The following is a 16,290-nucleotide window of genomic DNA, read 5'->3' on the forward strand; positions in this document are numbered from 1 at the left end:
TGATCTATGACTTAAATGAGCTAGCGTTCTTTTTCTCAATGCAGGAAGCAGATAAAGAACTTGGCCTTCCAAATGACACACCTGTTTCTCATTTTGCTGATTATGTTGCACAGTTATTGGGTGGCGAGTGCTTGCATGGCTGCACTATTAAGGAATGTCAGGCAATAAGGCACAGGTATCTCCTGTTGATTTGTTTGGGAAAAGCAGTTACCGTCGTGGGCTACTTCTAACCTAGTCGCTATGGGTGTTGGTTGCATTCTGAGGTTCGATTTTGAAATGTAGCCATTGTCTTTGCTCATAAGGCCTGTGTAACTCATGTTTTGCTAATGCTCTCTTGTCTTGCAGAGTGTTTTGGGTCTGCTTGTTGCTCTTCGGCGGCAGTCTCGCTGTATCAATTAAGGGTAACTTAATTGACTTAACTTAATTTTGAACAATATTACTTGTAAAGTTTGGCTTTCTCAAGGCATGTCTTCCCCCTTAGGGTTCAACAATCCCTACACCGATGCCAACAGAAAACTTGGGGATGAACAGCTGGTGTCTTCTCCACCAGAAGTATTGAGTTCCTATGGCCAAGCAACAGGCTATGCAGCCAGAAGCCACAGAGCCCTGATAGCACTAGAGATAAACTGGGAACTTTTCTTGCCTCATGAGCCAATCACATTCCCTTTAAACTCCACCTACAAGATGGTTAGGTCTACTGATCCATATGGTGGAGAACGTGTTGACTATTATGCTGAGCCTTCCACCCCATCTTCAAATCCAGGCAGCTTTGGTTTACCCAGTTCTATACCCTCCTTTAACCCTGTCTCCCTCCCACATCAGTTAACTAACTCTGAGGTTAAGCACATCATTCCGACCTTTGAGGCTGACCCAGTATCTAGCAGTGTTGGATTTGGTGTGCCTCAGAATCTCGGCCTCCAGTTTGACGGAGCAGGTGAGAGCCAAGGCTATTCCTCTAACTTTGAGGCCTACCCTAACCCTTCTTCTGAAAATTCACAGCTTGCTTCCAAAGAGGTCAGCCCCTCCAACTATAACTTAGTCAATGCTGTTCAGCCAAGCAGTTGGCCGTCTCTACCCTTTGAGAGCAAAGAGGTGCCGATATTCTCTAGTGCGTCAGCTTACTGGGCCCAGGCTGCTCCCGTTGAAACTCCTGCCTTTCCCAGCTTTGGGTCCAATTTGGACTTTGACTCCATGTTAAGTAAAGTGGCTGCCCAGCCAGGCCGCTTCCGTAAGGTTACGCCTCATCTGCCCAGCACCCATCAGCTTCCGATGCCACAGGGGGTGCGCATGCCGTTCCCGTCTACCTACATTGTTCAATCCAATGGTCGCTACAGAAGAGGCAGGAAAGTGAACCACAATACCAAATACTACAAGCAGGGCCCTCCACCTGCCTCGTTTGGCCTTAAGAGACAAAGAAGATGGAAAGCCTGATCCAATGACCATGTGTTCTTTATCATTGCTTGTAGATGCACTAAAACTAATGGCAAATATTCAGCATGAGTATTTTTATGATTTGAGTTTCAATAAACTAAATTGAATTTGTTTTTTTATTCTTTGCTTGGTATTTCTTCTAATTCAGAGGAAGTTACTGTCTGACTTACTTCTAAGAATGTATTTTTAGTCTTTAAAATGCTTTAATGTCAAGCAATTCAATGTGTGCATACCTTGTGACATAAACTGGCATTATGGTCATGAAGTTGATTTATAAACAATGCTTTGTAAACACTACTATTCTTGATTAAGGTAGAGGGAACTTGGTTAAATCTTAAGTGATTGTCTTATACTAAATACAATACCTGAGGCCTTTTTCAAGTCGTCAAGCCTGGCTTATTCTTTCAAACTATCTGAATGAATTGTTTATGCATTGACACTGTAAAAGTTGATTAACTTAATTTATGCTTTATAAACCATCTTAATTTATAATGAAAGTTATTGGTAATGAGTATGTAGGAACAATGCTTTATGAATGATCCATTCACTGAATTTACTTTTTTTTAATGCTCAAGTTGTATTGTGCTAGCCAAAATGTTATTAATTGACTACACTGTGGGATGTTGCTTCACTGATGCCACGTTGCTGTGGTTAATGTCTGGATGATTCAGCTGCTGTCTCTGGAAACTCCATTTGCTTTAGCTGGGGCCTTCTGTTAGGGTCAATGGTATTGACCAGTTTCAATGGAGTATCTTCTGTAAGGATCTTGTCTACCTAATGTGATGTCTTTAACTTATTACAACTAAATTGTATAAATTGTATAATAACTAAATTGAAGCCAATCTACATTTAGGTTAGTTGACATTTATTGGTTATGCAGGTGTTTATTTTATAGGTTCAACATTTCAGAGCATGTACAGGCATTTGAGGTGTATTAGGGCGTTGACTTTCTCTACAATGAGATAGTCAATCCAGTGGTGGATTCAGAACGTAATTTATTGGTGGGCCTGGGAATATCTGGATGGGCCTATGTTTTTTTAAAAACTGACCTAAAGAGAGCTGTTTAGCAATTGCTCAGTGAGACTGCTGCTAACTAAGGTGCACGAAACCGCCATCCACTGTCGGCTCATCAACGAGGCAATTTGAATTAAGTTTGTTACATTGATTTAATAAATTGCATCTAATGAAGTTCACTATTTGAGTATTTTTTACAAGATACTTAACTACTTGAGTATATTTATAAAGTAACAATACTTTAACCTTAGTACCATTTGTGTTATTCTTCCCACCACTGTAGTAATCCCTAGTCCTAAAATGAAATTGCTTTGATATAAAACATGACGACTTCTGCAAAGAATGAATGAGATCCCTCAACTGTGCTTTTTTTCTGTGATCAAATATAAAAATTTCATTCCCATAGAGGAGAAGAACGGACATATTAATTTGAATTTGTCCTCATAGCTCGATGGAGGTTGAGTAAGGGGTGGATCTATGGGTGGGCCAGGCCTACCCAGATTGACAGGGGGCCCACCCAATCAGATTCATGGAAGAAAAAAAGAATATATTTTTTTTAACGTTTAATTGTCTTTTCTCATAGTGTCTTTTCTTGAATACATTTTGAATTTTAAATATTTATAGTAGCTACTAAAAATGAATAATATTCAGAAACTCCTCTCGTACTCATTAGTCCTGTCCAGTGACGTCTTTACGTAACATCACAGTGACGGTCGGCGGACAGTGGATTACCCCCTATAAGGAGTGTACCATCATCAACATGCATTCACTACACACTATGCTTTGATTTCACCCAAGGCTGAAATAAAAGTACATGTTTTTCTAAATGTTGCTCATCAACGGCGCCACACTTCATATTTCTCACGCAGAGAAATTACCAGGATTGCGCCCACCAATTTGCGCCGCTATTTAACAGTGGAACAGGTAGGAATCAAATGGGTTTCCCGTACGTAGGGTAACCAGACGTCCTCTTTTGCCCGGACATACCCTCTTTTTGAGACACTTTAAAAAAATGTGTGGCGGAATTTCAAAATCGTCCGGGATTTTATTAAAGCCTCATACATGTTCTCATTGAATTTGCGTTGCGTTTCTGTGGGTCGTTCACAAACTAGTTCGGCTACGCCCTCCCCTACTCAGTTCTGTTCGCTTTGCATTGGTGGAAGTGAGTAGGGGGAGTGGTTAAGTAGAGCCTTCAGATTGGACGGTTTGACTTACTTAGTTACCGTCATGTTTTGTATTTATTTTTTTACCATTATTGTTTTATAGGGACAAACATTAACACATTTCTCCTACAGGGGATTGATAAAGTTGTATCTATTGAACAGAAAGAAACACTTGGTCATACTTTACACACTTTACCACAGCATTGGCCTACTGAATGCCACAGATATATTTTAAGCATTGGACTGAATGCCACATAAATATATAATTATGTTTTTGCACGTTTGCAACATTTAAAAGTTTAGGGAAAAGTATATGCCTCTACTGGTTTTGCTTACAGTGGCGGAGCCAGAGGGGGGGCCAGGGTGGCACTGGCCACCCCTGGAACCTGATTGGCCACCCTAGGTGCCACCCTAGTTGATACAGTTCACTGCATGTTGAAAGTTCGATTCATGCTCTCGCACTCACAGGCTCTCGGTCTCCCTGTTAACGCACGAAGCAATCCCCCCCCCCCCCGTCAACAATTCAATATGGACCCCCCTATAAAGCCTCGGGCACCCTCTGGCCACCCCTTGTATAAAAGTCTAGCTCTGCCACGGGTTGCTTAAGCCAATAGCCTTTTGAGGCAGTGTTGTTTCTGAATATTGTTAAGGGCCAATAATGCTTACTATCATACATTAGTCACCATGTCTGTGGACACATGTGTGTCCCCCCCGCCGCCGACAATCTCTCTGAAACTCAGTTCAAAACTTGAGCCCTGGAACTGACAGCTGTCTACTGAAAACATCTTTCTCGAATGCTGCCTAAGTTTGTTGCTGGTGACGTAAAGAGGTCAACCGGTGGCTCTTTTTACCACTAGTTTAAATGGGCACAGCGCCACCTATCGTACCGGGGCATGACACGCGTCGGCCAATGAATCTATTTACTCACTGCCATGTATACGCGACCAATCGCAGTTGTCCAATTGAGGAGCATAGTCGAGCTATGGCTTTAATCAAATTAAGCTGTGCATGTAAACGTACTGAGTGGTACGAGGCTAACCATACAGTTAGCATTACATTACTAAACCCATCAAATTGAAGCTAGGGGAGCACTTCTGCTGTCATGAGCCATCTTCATGAGTAAAGTAAATATAGAACGGTTAATGTCTCTTAAAAATAAAGACAAGGTGTGTATTTTGAAGTAATGCTGCTTTTGTAGAATAGTCACTGACAGTAGTCAAATACCAGGCCTACAGCCATGCTACAAATACTGAACAAAGACAAAAGTCAAGGTTAAAAAGTAACATTTAGTTTATTCTTTTCAGGATACAAATGTATGCAGCAAAAAGGAAAATTTCTGATAGTGTAGCCATCCACAAGCAACAGCATGGATAACAAACTACTATTGATGGCCAAGTGTTCACCATTTACCCCTTACAGTCTCAGATTGAGGCTTCAGTGCCTTAAGGACGTGGGGCGGGGGCGGTGGAGGGAAACCGCTGAAGTATTTTTTCCTGGAGAGCATCTGCCTGCCTCGGCTGTATCCACCCTTGGACTGGACAATGTAGGTAGATGCAGACTGGTGCCTCACATTCTTTGGCCTCCGAACCAACTGGGAGCTGGGCAGCCGAGGAGCCTTCTTTAGTGGCTCGAAGAGGACTGGTTGTGGAGCGGCTTTACTTGAAGTTGAGTCCAAGGTCAAATCAGCCACATAGCTGGGATAAACAGGTGTTTCAACCGGAGCAGCCTGGGCAACGTAATCTGAATTACTGTAGAAAACCGGCTCCTCTCTGGTCATGTAGCGATCAGAGGACCAACTGCTTTGCTGGACCACGTTCACAGTGTCATCGTTGGAGGGGACACCCTCTTCTGAAGGAAGCTGTGCATTTTCAGCAGCTGGGTATTGAAAAACATCCTCATAGACAAGGTTAGGGGAGTAGCTTTGTGAACCATATGGTTTACCAGCTGGGACATCGTGGTTCAGTGAAGAGCTAGAGTAACCCCCTTTAGTGTCAGTACTAGATACTGCATCAGCCTGCAGAGTCTGTGCGCTAATGGTCGGAGCTACCTGGGCCCAGCTGGAGAATACCGGCTCCTCTCTGGTAATGTAGCGATCAGAGGACCAACTGCTTTGCTGGACCACATTCACAGTGTCATCGTTGGAGGGGACACCCTCTTCTGAAGGAAGCTGTGCAGTTTCAGCAGCTGGGTATTGAAAAAGGTTCTCATAGACAAGGTTAGGAGAGTAACTTTGTGAACCTTCTTGTGCACCAGCTGGGAGGTCGAGGTGCAGTGAAGAGCTAGAGTAAACTGCACCATCCTCCAGAGTCTGTGCTCCAACAGTCAGAGCTGCCTCTTTTCCGGACCTGTAGGAAGCATAGGACAAAGTACTTGGCTGGTCGGCATAGATTAGTGAACCCTGTCGTTCACCAGCCTGGAAGTTGAGGTGCTGGGCGGGATTAAAGTACCTGCCACTTTCAGACTCCAAATTATGACCACTACTGAATGCACCATCATCCATCAATATATCTAGAGTAGGTGGGAGCAGGTCAGAGCCTGCTTTTCTCAGTTTTGAAGACTGTTTGGTAGATGGCTTATATGCTGATGGGAACTGAGGCTTTCTGCTGCCCCACTGCTCCTCAAACGAGTAATCATGCTGGTAGGGTGAGTTTAGAGGGAATGTCACTGGCTTGACAAGTTTCTGGTCTTCAATCTTAGCATTTTTCTGTCCAAACTCCACAGCTCCACCTCCCTGGTTCCTGGCCCCTTCCTTTGGGGTCAACAGTGGCTGCTTTGGATCTGCAACTAGTGGGACTTTTTTGCGTCGGTCTGAATATCCTTTTGCTAGGCTATATGCATCAAACATTAGGGTTTTTGAAGTTTCTAGCTTGTCATCTGTATCACCCCCAATGTCAGGATGGTCAGTCTTGGAGGTATAGCTGTAACCTAAAAACAAACAAAAAAAAACATACTAAGTGACATTGTGAATGAAACAAGTAAAAACAGTATTAAATGTGTAATGTTACCCCTTAGTGATGGGAAAGGAAGAGTTCCACCAAACAGCAACAAACAAATCCAAGACACTCTACAATACAAGAAAAAAAAATGTATTCAGTTACACCAATAACTTAAGAGACAAGCCAAAAGCTACAATGCCAACTCTACCTGAGAATGCACCCAACAGCCATGGCTATTACAGTAGAAGCAGCACACTATATTCAACGTATTTTCCAGACTGGTTGGTTGGTTGGTTGGGGCCAAACCAGACCTACAGCACTGTTGCACTGTTCCTCTGCTATCTCGTTATATAGTGGCCCTGCAACCACTCAACACCAAAGCATTAGCAGCTGTTAGCCTATGAAACATAATCATCCACATCAGACACAGGTGTGCTATTTGCACAACCATGTTCTTTATCTGCCTTCTTTATTGCCACTGGTTGCAAATCTCTATTTCTGATACTGCTCAGATACTTCAGCTCACTACACTACAGTTTGTCTCATTTTGAGTCCCTTGGCAGGACGACGGGCTCTTAAAAGCATAGTGAATAAAAGATTCACTGCTATGGACAAAACTTCAATGTTGTATCAGATATGTATGTCTATGAACCCATGCGTCCTCCTAAAATCACACTGATACTTTGTTGATATGCTGTGAAACAAACATTTGAATCCACTTATTCAGTTTGATGGTCTTATACATGACTGTGTCTTTGGGAGGGTGGCCATGTTTGTAGTTTCTGCAAAAAAATTTCATCATCGTTCAAAAAACTCTCTGTTTTGAATAATTTTGCTTAATCCCCCCCTCCCGGGTTGCCCAGTCTGCTGTGATTGGTCAGCATGCCCACTCTGTTGCGATTAGTCAAACGCTTTGTGCTTGTCTGCAAATTCACCCCCAATGACACATTGCCGGTGTCAACGGCTTTAATTCAGCCCTACCAGTCTTTTTGGGAGGGCCAGATTCAGACAAATTCAAGATCAAGATTCAAGATATTTATTTGTCACATGCATAGTATAGTATCATACAGTGAAATGAAAAAGTGAAATCAAGTAAAAATAAAGTAACAGTAAACAGTACTGTCGACAACAGGTCTACCTGAATATTAACCTATTACATCTAATTATATATTTAAATTAGTTGAGATAGCATTCAAAGATTTGTTTATTTTACATTGACATGGCCGATGGCACATTGTCAAAGTTGTATATATATAAAAAGGGGAGGTCACTATAATTAAAAATAAAAATATATCATTTTATTCAACCATTTTAGTGGAATTAGTGTAATACATAAGGTTTGATAGTGAGGAACATTCTGAAAAAGCCATACATATTTTACATTTAAATTAGTAATGAGTAGCAAATCTGCAAAACTGGAAAAGCTGGCATGAGGGTATATACATATATCTTGTGTCCTATAATTCGATTTATAACTGGGCCTAGACAAGGTATTCCCCTGAATATTACAATTAAAATAGGTGATTTTTTAAATGTCGAGCTACAAAGGCAAAAATAACTACAATATTCTTGAGGTGGAAGACTGCGGCAGGAGCTTGTGCGGCACGAACAGTTGCCATGGTGATTAAATGGCAGACTAAAGACAGTAGGGGGGGGGGGGGGGGAGCAACCATGTGCACCCTCTGGATGGCAGGCAGATCCACATGCCAAACCAATCAAGCATTTCTCCAGTGGCGGTGGGTCAATAGAGGGCACTAAGACGCCACCCCTCCGTGAAATATTCACTCAAATATATCTAACTATGATGAACTATGATGAATAAACCATTAAAAATATGAAATAAATCAACAAAAATACATAGCCTGCCAACCATTTAAATGCGTCTGAACGTCAATTCTTTGGACTAGGCTTGTTATTGGTCAATCTAAATAAAGCCCTCCTTCATGTCAGTAGCTCTGGCCACGATGAAGTCTATGTGAGCTCGCAAACTTTTTGCTGTTCATCAAGCAGAGACAGCTTTTCATTGGCACATGAAAATTCCACCTTGGGTCGCAATTTTGTGCGCCCCAGGCCAATGGCGTTTTTTTCATATTTTTTTTATCACCACATGATTGGACAATTCAGCTAATCAAATAGGCTACCTCCCTCAGCAGCATTCGCACAACACATATACATGCAGAGAAGAGATAGATCGCTAACTAGCAGAGAGTTGTAAAAGCCTTTTCCACCCATTTCAGTGGAGGAATTGGACTCCCCAAGCAATATTATACTTAAAGGAGCAAGTAAGTTAAGTTAATTTAGTCATTCGGCCTGTAGCATATGAACAAAAGACTCAGAAAGAGACTCAGAAAAAAAGGATGCTATAGGAAATTGATGATGTCTCAATATCAGAACAATGGGTAAGCTTGTAAGCTTGTCCAGGCCCTGCAAGTCAGGATGTAGGCTTTGAATCTGAATGAATAGTAATGGTACTGGCCATCCCCAAAATGCACCAGAATACAGGAAATCAAATCGACCAAATTCAATTAGACCCTGTCTATTACTGCGTCTCACCCATTCACTCTATTACGCATTTCTCTGCTGATCTACCATATCTTTGGCATGGGAACATTCATACATAAGCTGCTTTCACATATGACCTCCGTCTTTTCTCCGCATTTGTGAAGCAGGAGGTTCGACCGTGAGGGTCATTCACACTTATTCACACTTGATGCCCGATATGCGGAGATCGGTGTCAGTAGAATCTCCGGCTGCTTAAGGGGGGCGGGCTTGCAAGGGGCGGCATATGATGTAGGGTCGCAAGAGGCGGGATTGGGTTTGTTTTGGTTTGACCGCAGACAGCACGCAGGCAAAACGGGCAGAACTCATCGCGATCATGTTAAATGTTGCTGCAGCGATGCATATATTCCGTTGCATCCACAACATCTGCATCGATCGATGAAAGATTGGAGCATAAGTTACAGACAAATAGAAGAAACGACGAACAAGAAAGGCGTCACGAACGACTGCGTTACTGGAGGAAGAGAGCGCCTATTTTTGCTTCCTTTCACATCTAACAAACACACTGGGACACCCCCCCCCCCCACCCGCCAACAACTCCGCCAGCCCGTAATCCCCCCCCCCCCCCCCCCGTCAACAACTTCGGGGGGGGGGGGGGGGGGGGGGGGCCCACTGCTGGGACAAATGTAGTTGATTTCTGTGTTTAACTGAGAAAGTGGAGTGGAAGGACGGGACCCTATAATGTTCAGCTAACTGTTGTCAATAATAATTGTTACGAGAGTAGCGCATGTGTGTGCGCGAGAATGGCTCTGTGTGTGTGTGTGTGTGTGTGTGTGTGAGCGAGGAGAGCGAGCGGTAGCGTGTGTCAGTTTAGTGAAGTAATGAACGAGTCCGGTTGTGTCTGTGCAAACGTGTAGGCCCTACTGTAAAGTTAGTGAAACTAAGAATAAAGTACACAGCCTGTCAATAATCGGTGGCCGCTTCATTCCGACCATATTCAAACCTATAAGCAGACCCACTGCCATATTTTTTAAACCATTCAGCGAACAAAAGGCAATTATTGATTAGGGTGCGGGTGCCACTCAATGACATGCAAACGTAGACCGAAGCGTCATCAACACGCCCACTCAACTGGTGTGAAATGCCGACATCCTACTGCTCATTCACATAAGGTAATTAGCATTTCCTACGGAGAACATACTACCTCTGGGGTAGTATTTTTTCAGGAGGTCCAACGTCAGGATAGGTCATTCACATATACAGCACCTCCGTAGAATCTACGCAGAACAGACGGATGTACGTCCATATGTGAAAGCAGCTATTGTTACGAGAAATTACCGTTCTAAATGAGGCAAAGACAAACTTTGAACAGCTTAATTTTCCATCATTGATTGCTCATCTTGGAATAGGAAACAATTATTTCTGACACGCTAGATGCATACGTGAACAAGCAGAATAAATGAAGTATTGACCAAAAACAGTACCCGTCTTTGGTTGGTCCATTTGATAGGTGTAGGTACAAGGCTATCGATTTTATTATTAAACCCATAATTTAATGCTAAAGTAGCTCTTCTGCTGTCATGAGCCAGCTTGAGCATTTTAAAGACAAAGTTAAATGGCTTTTAAAAACAACATAAGGTGTGAATTTTGATAGTGACACTAGTCTACAAAAGCTGACAGTCAAGTCAAATGGCAAGGTCTGCAGCCATGCTGCAAATACTGAACAAAGACAAGTCAAGGTTAAAAAGTAACATTTAGTTTATTCTTCTTTTTCTACAAACTTGTGCAGCAAAAGGGAAAATTTCTGATAGTGTAGCCATCCACAAGCAACAGCATGGATAACAAACTCCTATTGATGGCTAAGTATTCACCATTTACCCCTTACGGTCTCAGATTGAGGCTTCAGTGCTTTAAGGATGTGGGGGGGCGCTGGAGGGAAACCGCTGAAGTATTTTTTCCTGGAGAGCACCTGCCTGCCTCGGCTGTATCCACCCTTGGACTGGACAATGTAGGTAGATGCAGACTGGTGCCTCACATTCTTTTGCCTCTGAAGCAACTGGGAGCTGGGCAGCTGAGGAGCCTTCTTTAGTGGCTCGAAGAGGACTGGTTGTGGAGCAGCTTTACTTGAAGTAGAGTCTAAGGTCAAATCAACCACATAGCTGGGATAGACAGGTGTTTCAACCGGAGCAGCCTGGGCAACGTAATCTGAATTACTGTAGAAAACCGGCTTCTCTCTGGTCATGTAGCGATCAGAAGACCAACTGATTTGCTGGACCACATTCACAGTGTCATCGTTGGAGGGGACACCCTCTTCTGAAGGAAGCTGTGCATTTTCAGCAGCTGGGTATTGAAAAACATCCTCATAGACAAGGTCAGGGGAATAGCTTTGTGAACTTTCTTGTACACCAGCTGGGAGGTCGAGGTGCAGTGAAGCACTAGAGTAACCCCCTTTAGTGTCAGTACTAGATACTGCATCAGCCTGCAGAGTCTGTGCGCTAATGGTCGGAGCTGCCTGGGCCCAGTTACCTGAATTACTAGAGAATACCGGCGCCTCTCCTCCAGTCATGTAGGAAACATAGGACAAAGTGCTTGGCTGGTCCTCATAGATTTGTGAAACCTCTGGTTTACCAACCTGGAAGTTGAGGTTCTGGGTAGGATTAAAGTACCCACCACTTCTAGACACTTCAGACACCAAATTAGGACCACTACTGAATGCATCTTCAGCCATCAACTGATGTGGATTAGGTGTGATCAGGTCAGAGCCTGCTTTTCTCAGTTTTGAAGAGGTAGAAGGCTTATAAGCTGATGGGAACTGCGGCTTTCTGCTGCCCCACTGCTCCTCAAATGAGTAATCATGCTGGTAGGGAGGTCTTAGAAGGAATGTATGTGGCCTGACAAGTTTCTGGTCTTCAATCATGGCATTTTCTTGTCCAAACTCCACAGCTCCACCTCCCTGGTTCCTGGCCCCTTCCTCTGGGTTCAACAGTGCCTGATGTGGAGCTGCATCTAGTAGGACTTTGTCTCGCCGGTCTGAATATCCTTTTACTAGGCTATATAAATCCAACATTCCAGTTGGATAATTTGATAGCTTATTATCCTCACCCATAATGTCAGGATGGTCAGTGGATGGATATTTGGTATATTTGTACCCTAAGAAAAAAAAAAAAAAAACACCAAGTGAATGTGAGAATCAAACAAGTAAAAACGGTGTTCCATGTGTAATGTTACCCTTCTTTGATGGGAAAGGAAGACTGCCACCAATCAGCAACAAAGAAATCCAAGACAATCTGCAATACAAGAAAGAATGTTATTCACACGTTGATCAACATTGAAAATAAGAAAATGTTCTTAATTGTTTTTATCTGGAAAAATAAAGGTTACAACAACACAGTTACACTGATAACTTCAGAGAACAGCCAAAAGCTACAATTCCAACTCTACCTGAGAATGCACCCAACAGCCATGGCTATTACAGTTGAAGCAGCACACTATAGTCAAAGTAGTTCCCAGACAGATTGGTTGAGGCCAAACCAGACATAAAGAACTGTTGCATTGTACCTCTGTTATCTCTTTATATAGTGGCCCTGCAACCACTCAACACCAAAGCATTAACAGCTGTTAGCCTTTGCAACATAATCATCAAAATCTGAATTAGGTGTGTCATTTGCAAAACAATGTTCTTTACCGGCCTTCTTCATTGACATATGTTGCAAATCTCTCCATGTGTCAACATAATAAAAAATATTTTGGCCTTTTTAGGATACATCTGATACTGCTCAAATACTTCAGCTCACTACACTACAGTTTGTCACATTTTGAGTCCCTTGGCAGAACGGGCTCTTAAAAGCATAGTGAATAAAAGATTATCGCTGACTGCTATGGACAAAACTCCCATGTTGTATCAGTTGTGTGTATTTCCATGTCCATGTCACGCTGATACTTTGTTGATATGCTGCGAAACAAACATTTGAATCCACTTATTGTGTTTGATGGTCTTTTACATGGCTGTGTCTTTGGGAGAGTGACCACCATGTTTGTATTTCTGCGCTCACACCATGGACATAAAAAAACATGGATTGAACTGACATTGAGCACAAAAAGCATCAACATTTTTCCTCATATGCATGAACACATGGGTAATCTAAAGTTTCAGATAAGACATTGGACAGTTGTTGAAAAGGAAATTGACCTTTTGACCCCAGCGATCCCCCATGGCCTCAGAATGTGACCCTGTGGCGATGTATATTCATATGGAGCGCATGGTGACGTGTGGCGCTAGCTTGATCTATGCAGTGCTTTAACTAGCCATAGTTCATATATATTGTAGTGTCATGAGCATATTTTATATTATATGAAACATGTTTTAAATGTTAGAGACTCAATGTATTCACGTAATAGTGATTGTTTTGTTTGAAAGTTGGTATAATGTTGACAACCTAACATTAGACTTTACATTTTATGTCTTAAAGATAATGAAGTTGGGCATAAAGCCTGCTTTAGGCACTTGTAATATAGGATACACTCAGCTCAATTTCTTGAGCTGAACAACTTTTTTCCATTATGAAATGTGTTTTGGTTGACTATAGAAACCATGTGGCACCTCTTGGGATCACAGGCTACAGTTTGAGTACTTGGTACTCGGTAGTAAGCATTGTGTTTCAAGTGTCCATCTTGGCTTAAACTGCTAGTATGGGCAACTTGATGTATGGCCATACTTTGCAGTCGTGTGTCTTTGGAAACTTAGACTAAAGCTTTATAACCTAGTTGGACTCTACCAATGAGGGACAGTGCTTTCAGACTGCCAAAGTCTGTGGACACATGAGGCTTGGAAATAGTAAAAACTGACAGCAATGAATAACCATCGCAGGACAAAGGGAGATAAAAATGATATATATAGTGCCCGTGCTTAGTTGGTCCATTGAGTCAAGTACAAGGCTAACCATGCAGCTAGCATTTCATTAAACACATTCAATAGTGCTAGAGCTCTTTTTCCATCATAAGTACTATTAAGAGTTTTAAATGGCTTTTAAAGACAACAAAGTGCATTTTGATGTAATGCAGCTTTTGTAGAATAGAGTCACTGACAGTTGAGTCAAGGTCTGCAGCCATGCTACAAATACTGAACAAAAACAAGTTAACTTAGTAGTTTATTCTTTTCAGGGCACAACCTTTTATGTTGAAAGCAGAAGGAAAAGCATTTCAGAATTATTGACGGTATAGTCAGTGTAGGCATCCACAAGCAACAGCAGGAACAAAGAAACTGCGATCGCTGGCCAAGTGGTCATCATTTGCCCTAGTTTTGCTCAGAGTCAGGTCTCAGCGCCATAAGGACAAATGGGGGTGGTGGCGGGTAACCACTGAAGTATTTCTTCCTGGAGTACACCTGACTGCCGCTAACATATCCACTCTTGGATTGGACAAGGTAGGTAGATGCGAGAGCGTCTCCGGTCATTGGAACTGCAGCTAGTGGGACTTTGTTGCTTCGGTCTGAATATCCTTTTGCTAGGCCATATGCATCAATCATTAGAGTTTGAGAAGGTTTTAGCTTGTCATCTTTAGCACCCCCAATGTTAGTATTGGAGGTATATTTGTACCCTAAGACAAAAAAAAAAAAAATTGACGTAGTAAGTGAAAGTGAGAATCAAACTAGTAAAAACAGGGTTACATGTGTAATGATACCCCTTAGTGATGGGAAAGGAAGACTGCCACCAATCAGCAACAAACAAATCCAAGACACTCTGCAATACAAGAAAAATTGTTATTCAGTTACACCGATAACTTCAGAGAATAGCCAAAATATACAATGACAACTCTACCTGAGAATGCACCCAACAGCCATGGTGATACAGTATAAGCAGCACACTCTATTCAAAGTATTTCCCAGAAAGTTTGGTTGGGGCCAAACCAGACCTACAGCACTGTTGCACTGTTCCTCTGCTATCTCTTTATATAGTGGCCCTGCAACCACTCAACACCAAAGCATTAGCAGCTGTTAGCCTATGAAACATAATCATCCACATCAGACACAGGTGTGCTATTTGCACAACCATGGGCTTTATCTGCCTTCTTCCTTGACACATTTTTCAATGCACATTTTGCATTTTGTGACCACCATGTTTGTATTTCTGCGCTCACACCATGGACATAAAAAAACATGGATTAAACTGGCATCAAGCACAAAAAGTTGTTTATTTTGCAGCGCATCAGCAAAGTATCAGCACACTTTTAAGGGGGCACATGGGTCCCTACATGGACATACATACAAATATCTGATACGACATTGGAGTTGCGTCCTTTTTTTATCAGGACATATACCTGAGCAAAGGGCCATTTAAAGTTTCTGATACGACGTTGGACAGTTGTTGAAAAGAACATCAACGTTTTGACCCCAGCGAACCGTTATGGCCTCAGAATGTGACCCTGTGGAGATGTGTATTCATGTATGCCGCCCAGCATCCAGCGACTTCAGAGGCCACAGCCAGGGAGAAAGCCCCTCCTATCTACCTGTATTGTCCAATCCGAGGATGGATACCCCCAGGCAAGAGAAAATACTTCAGCGGTTTCCCTCCAACTGCCCCCAATTGTCCTTATGGGGCAAAGACCTGAATCTGAGACCTTAATGTTTAAATGGTGTTAAATGTTTAAACACTTATTGTTGTTCTTGCTCCTGCTGTTGCTTTTGGATGGCTACACTGACTATACTATCAATAATTCTGAAATGCTTTTCCCTTTATCAGCATAAAAGGTGGCTACCCTGGAAAGATTAAACTACTAAAAGTTACATTTTGAACTTGATTTTCATCTTTGTTCTGTATTTGTAGCATGGCTGCAAATTAGCACTTATGTTGACTTGACTGAAGTCTAGCCAAGTAATATCAACAATCTCCAATATTGCACTACTCAATTACCATGGAAATCCAGAGTTCTCGCGAGAGCACAATTTGAATTTGCTCAGCGAGTCACTCTGGGAACAAGCAATATACTCACTCCCCAATTGCCCAAACCCAGAACATTAACCAATCACATCGGTGTATCTGATATAGGCGGGCCAAAAGCTGAAAAAACTGAGAATGAGGTAGCCCTACAGTCTGTCCAAACATGAACAGACAGACACAAGTTAGTTGGACTACATGATCCTATGAACCACTATACTTGAGTTGTAATTGTATAACAAATATTTGATAAAAATGTAGGCCTCCTAAAACCCTTTGCTTCAGGGAACCACGGATGTCATAGCGCACCCTTTG

At 42.4% G+C, this 16,290-nt stretch overlaps 3 protein-coding genes across 3 annotated transcripts; 1 reads left to right on the forward strand and 2 right to left on the reverse strand.

Moving 5' to 3' along the window:
• Positions 1–240: 240 nt before the first annotated feature.
• On the forward strand, positions 241–1,431 carry LOC311390073 (uncharacterized protein; the record flags this gene model as incomplete). The annotated part of the gene is made up of 3 exons (XM_084488747.1): positions 241–263; positions 346–401; positions 482–1,431. The coding sequence occupies 3 exons, from the start codon at positions 241–243 to the stop codon at positions 1,429–1,431; spliced, it is 1,029 nt and encodes a 342-aa protein (XP_084344873.1).
• Positions 1,432–5,007: 3,576 nt separating this feature from the next.
• LOC311390239 (uncharacterized protein) lies at positions 5,008–6,775 on the reverse strand (the record flags this gene model as incomplete). Its single annotated transcript, XM_084488748.1, has 3 exons — positions 5,008–6,533; positions 6,614–6,672; positions 6,753–6,775. 3 exons carry the CDS (start codon positions 6,773–6,775, stop codon positions 5,008–5,010), a joined length of 1,608 nt encoding a protein of 535 aa, XP_084344874.1.
• A 605-nt stretch (positions 6,776–7,380) lies between these two features.
• Positions 7,381–14,882, reverse strand: LOC311390405 (uncharacterized protein; the record flags this gene model as incomplete). The annotated part of the gene is made up of 4 exons (XM_084488749.1): positions 7,381–7,467; positions 10,929–12,193; positions 14,723–14,781; positions 14,860–14,882. The coding sequence occupies 4 exons, from the start codon at positions 14,880–14,882 to the stop codon at positions 7,381–7,383; spliced, it is 1,434 nt and encodes a 477-aa protein (XP_084344875.1).
• Between the last annotated feature and the right edge of the window lie 1,408 nt (positions 14,883–16,290).

Source organism: Micromesistius poutassou, assembly GCF_964030765.1.
Source record: "Micromesistius poutassou genome assembly, chromosome: 1".
Taxonomy (NCBI): domain Eukaryota; kingdom Metazoa; phylum Chordata; class Actinopteri; order Gadiformes; family Gadidae; genus Micromesistius; species Micromesistius poutassou.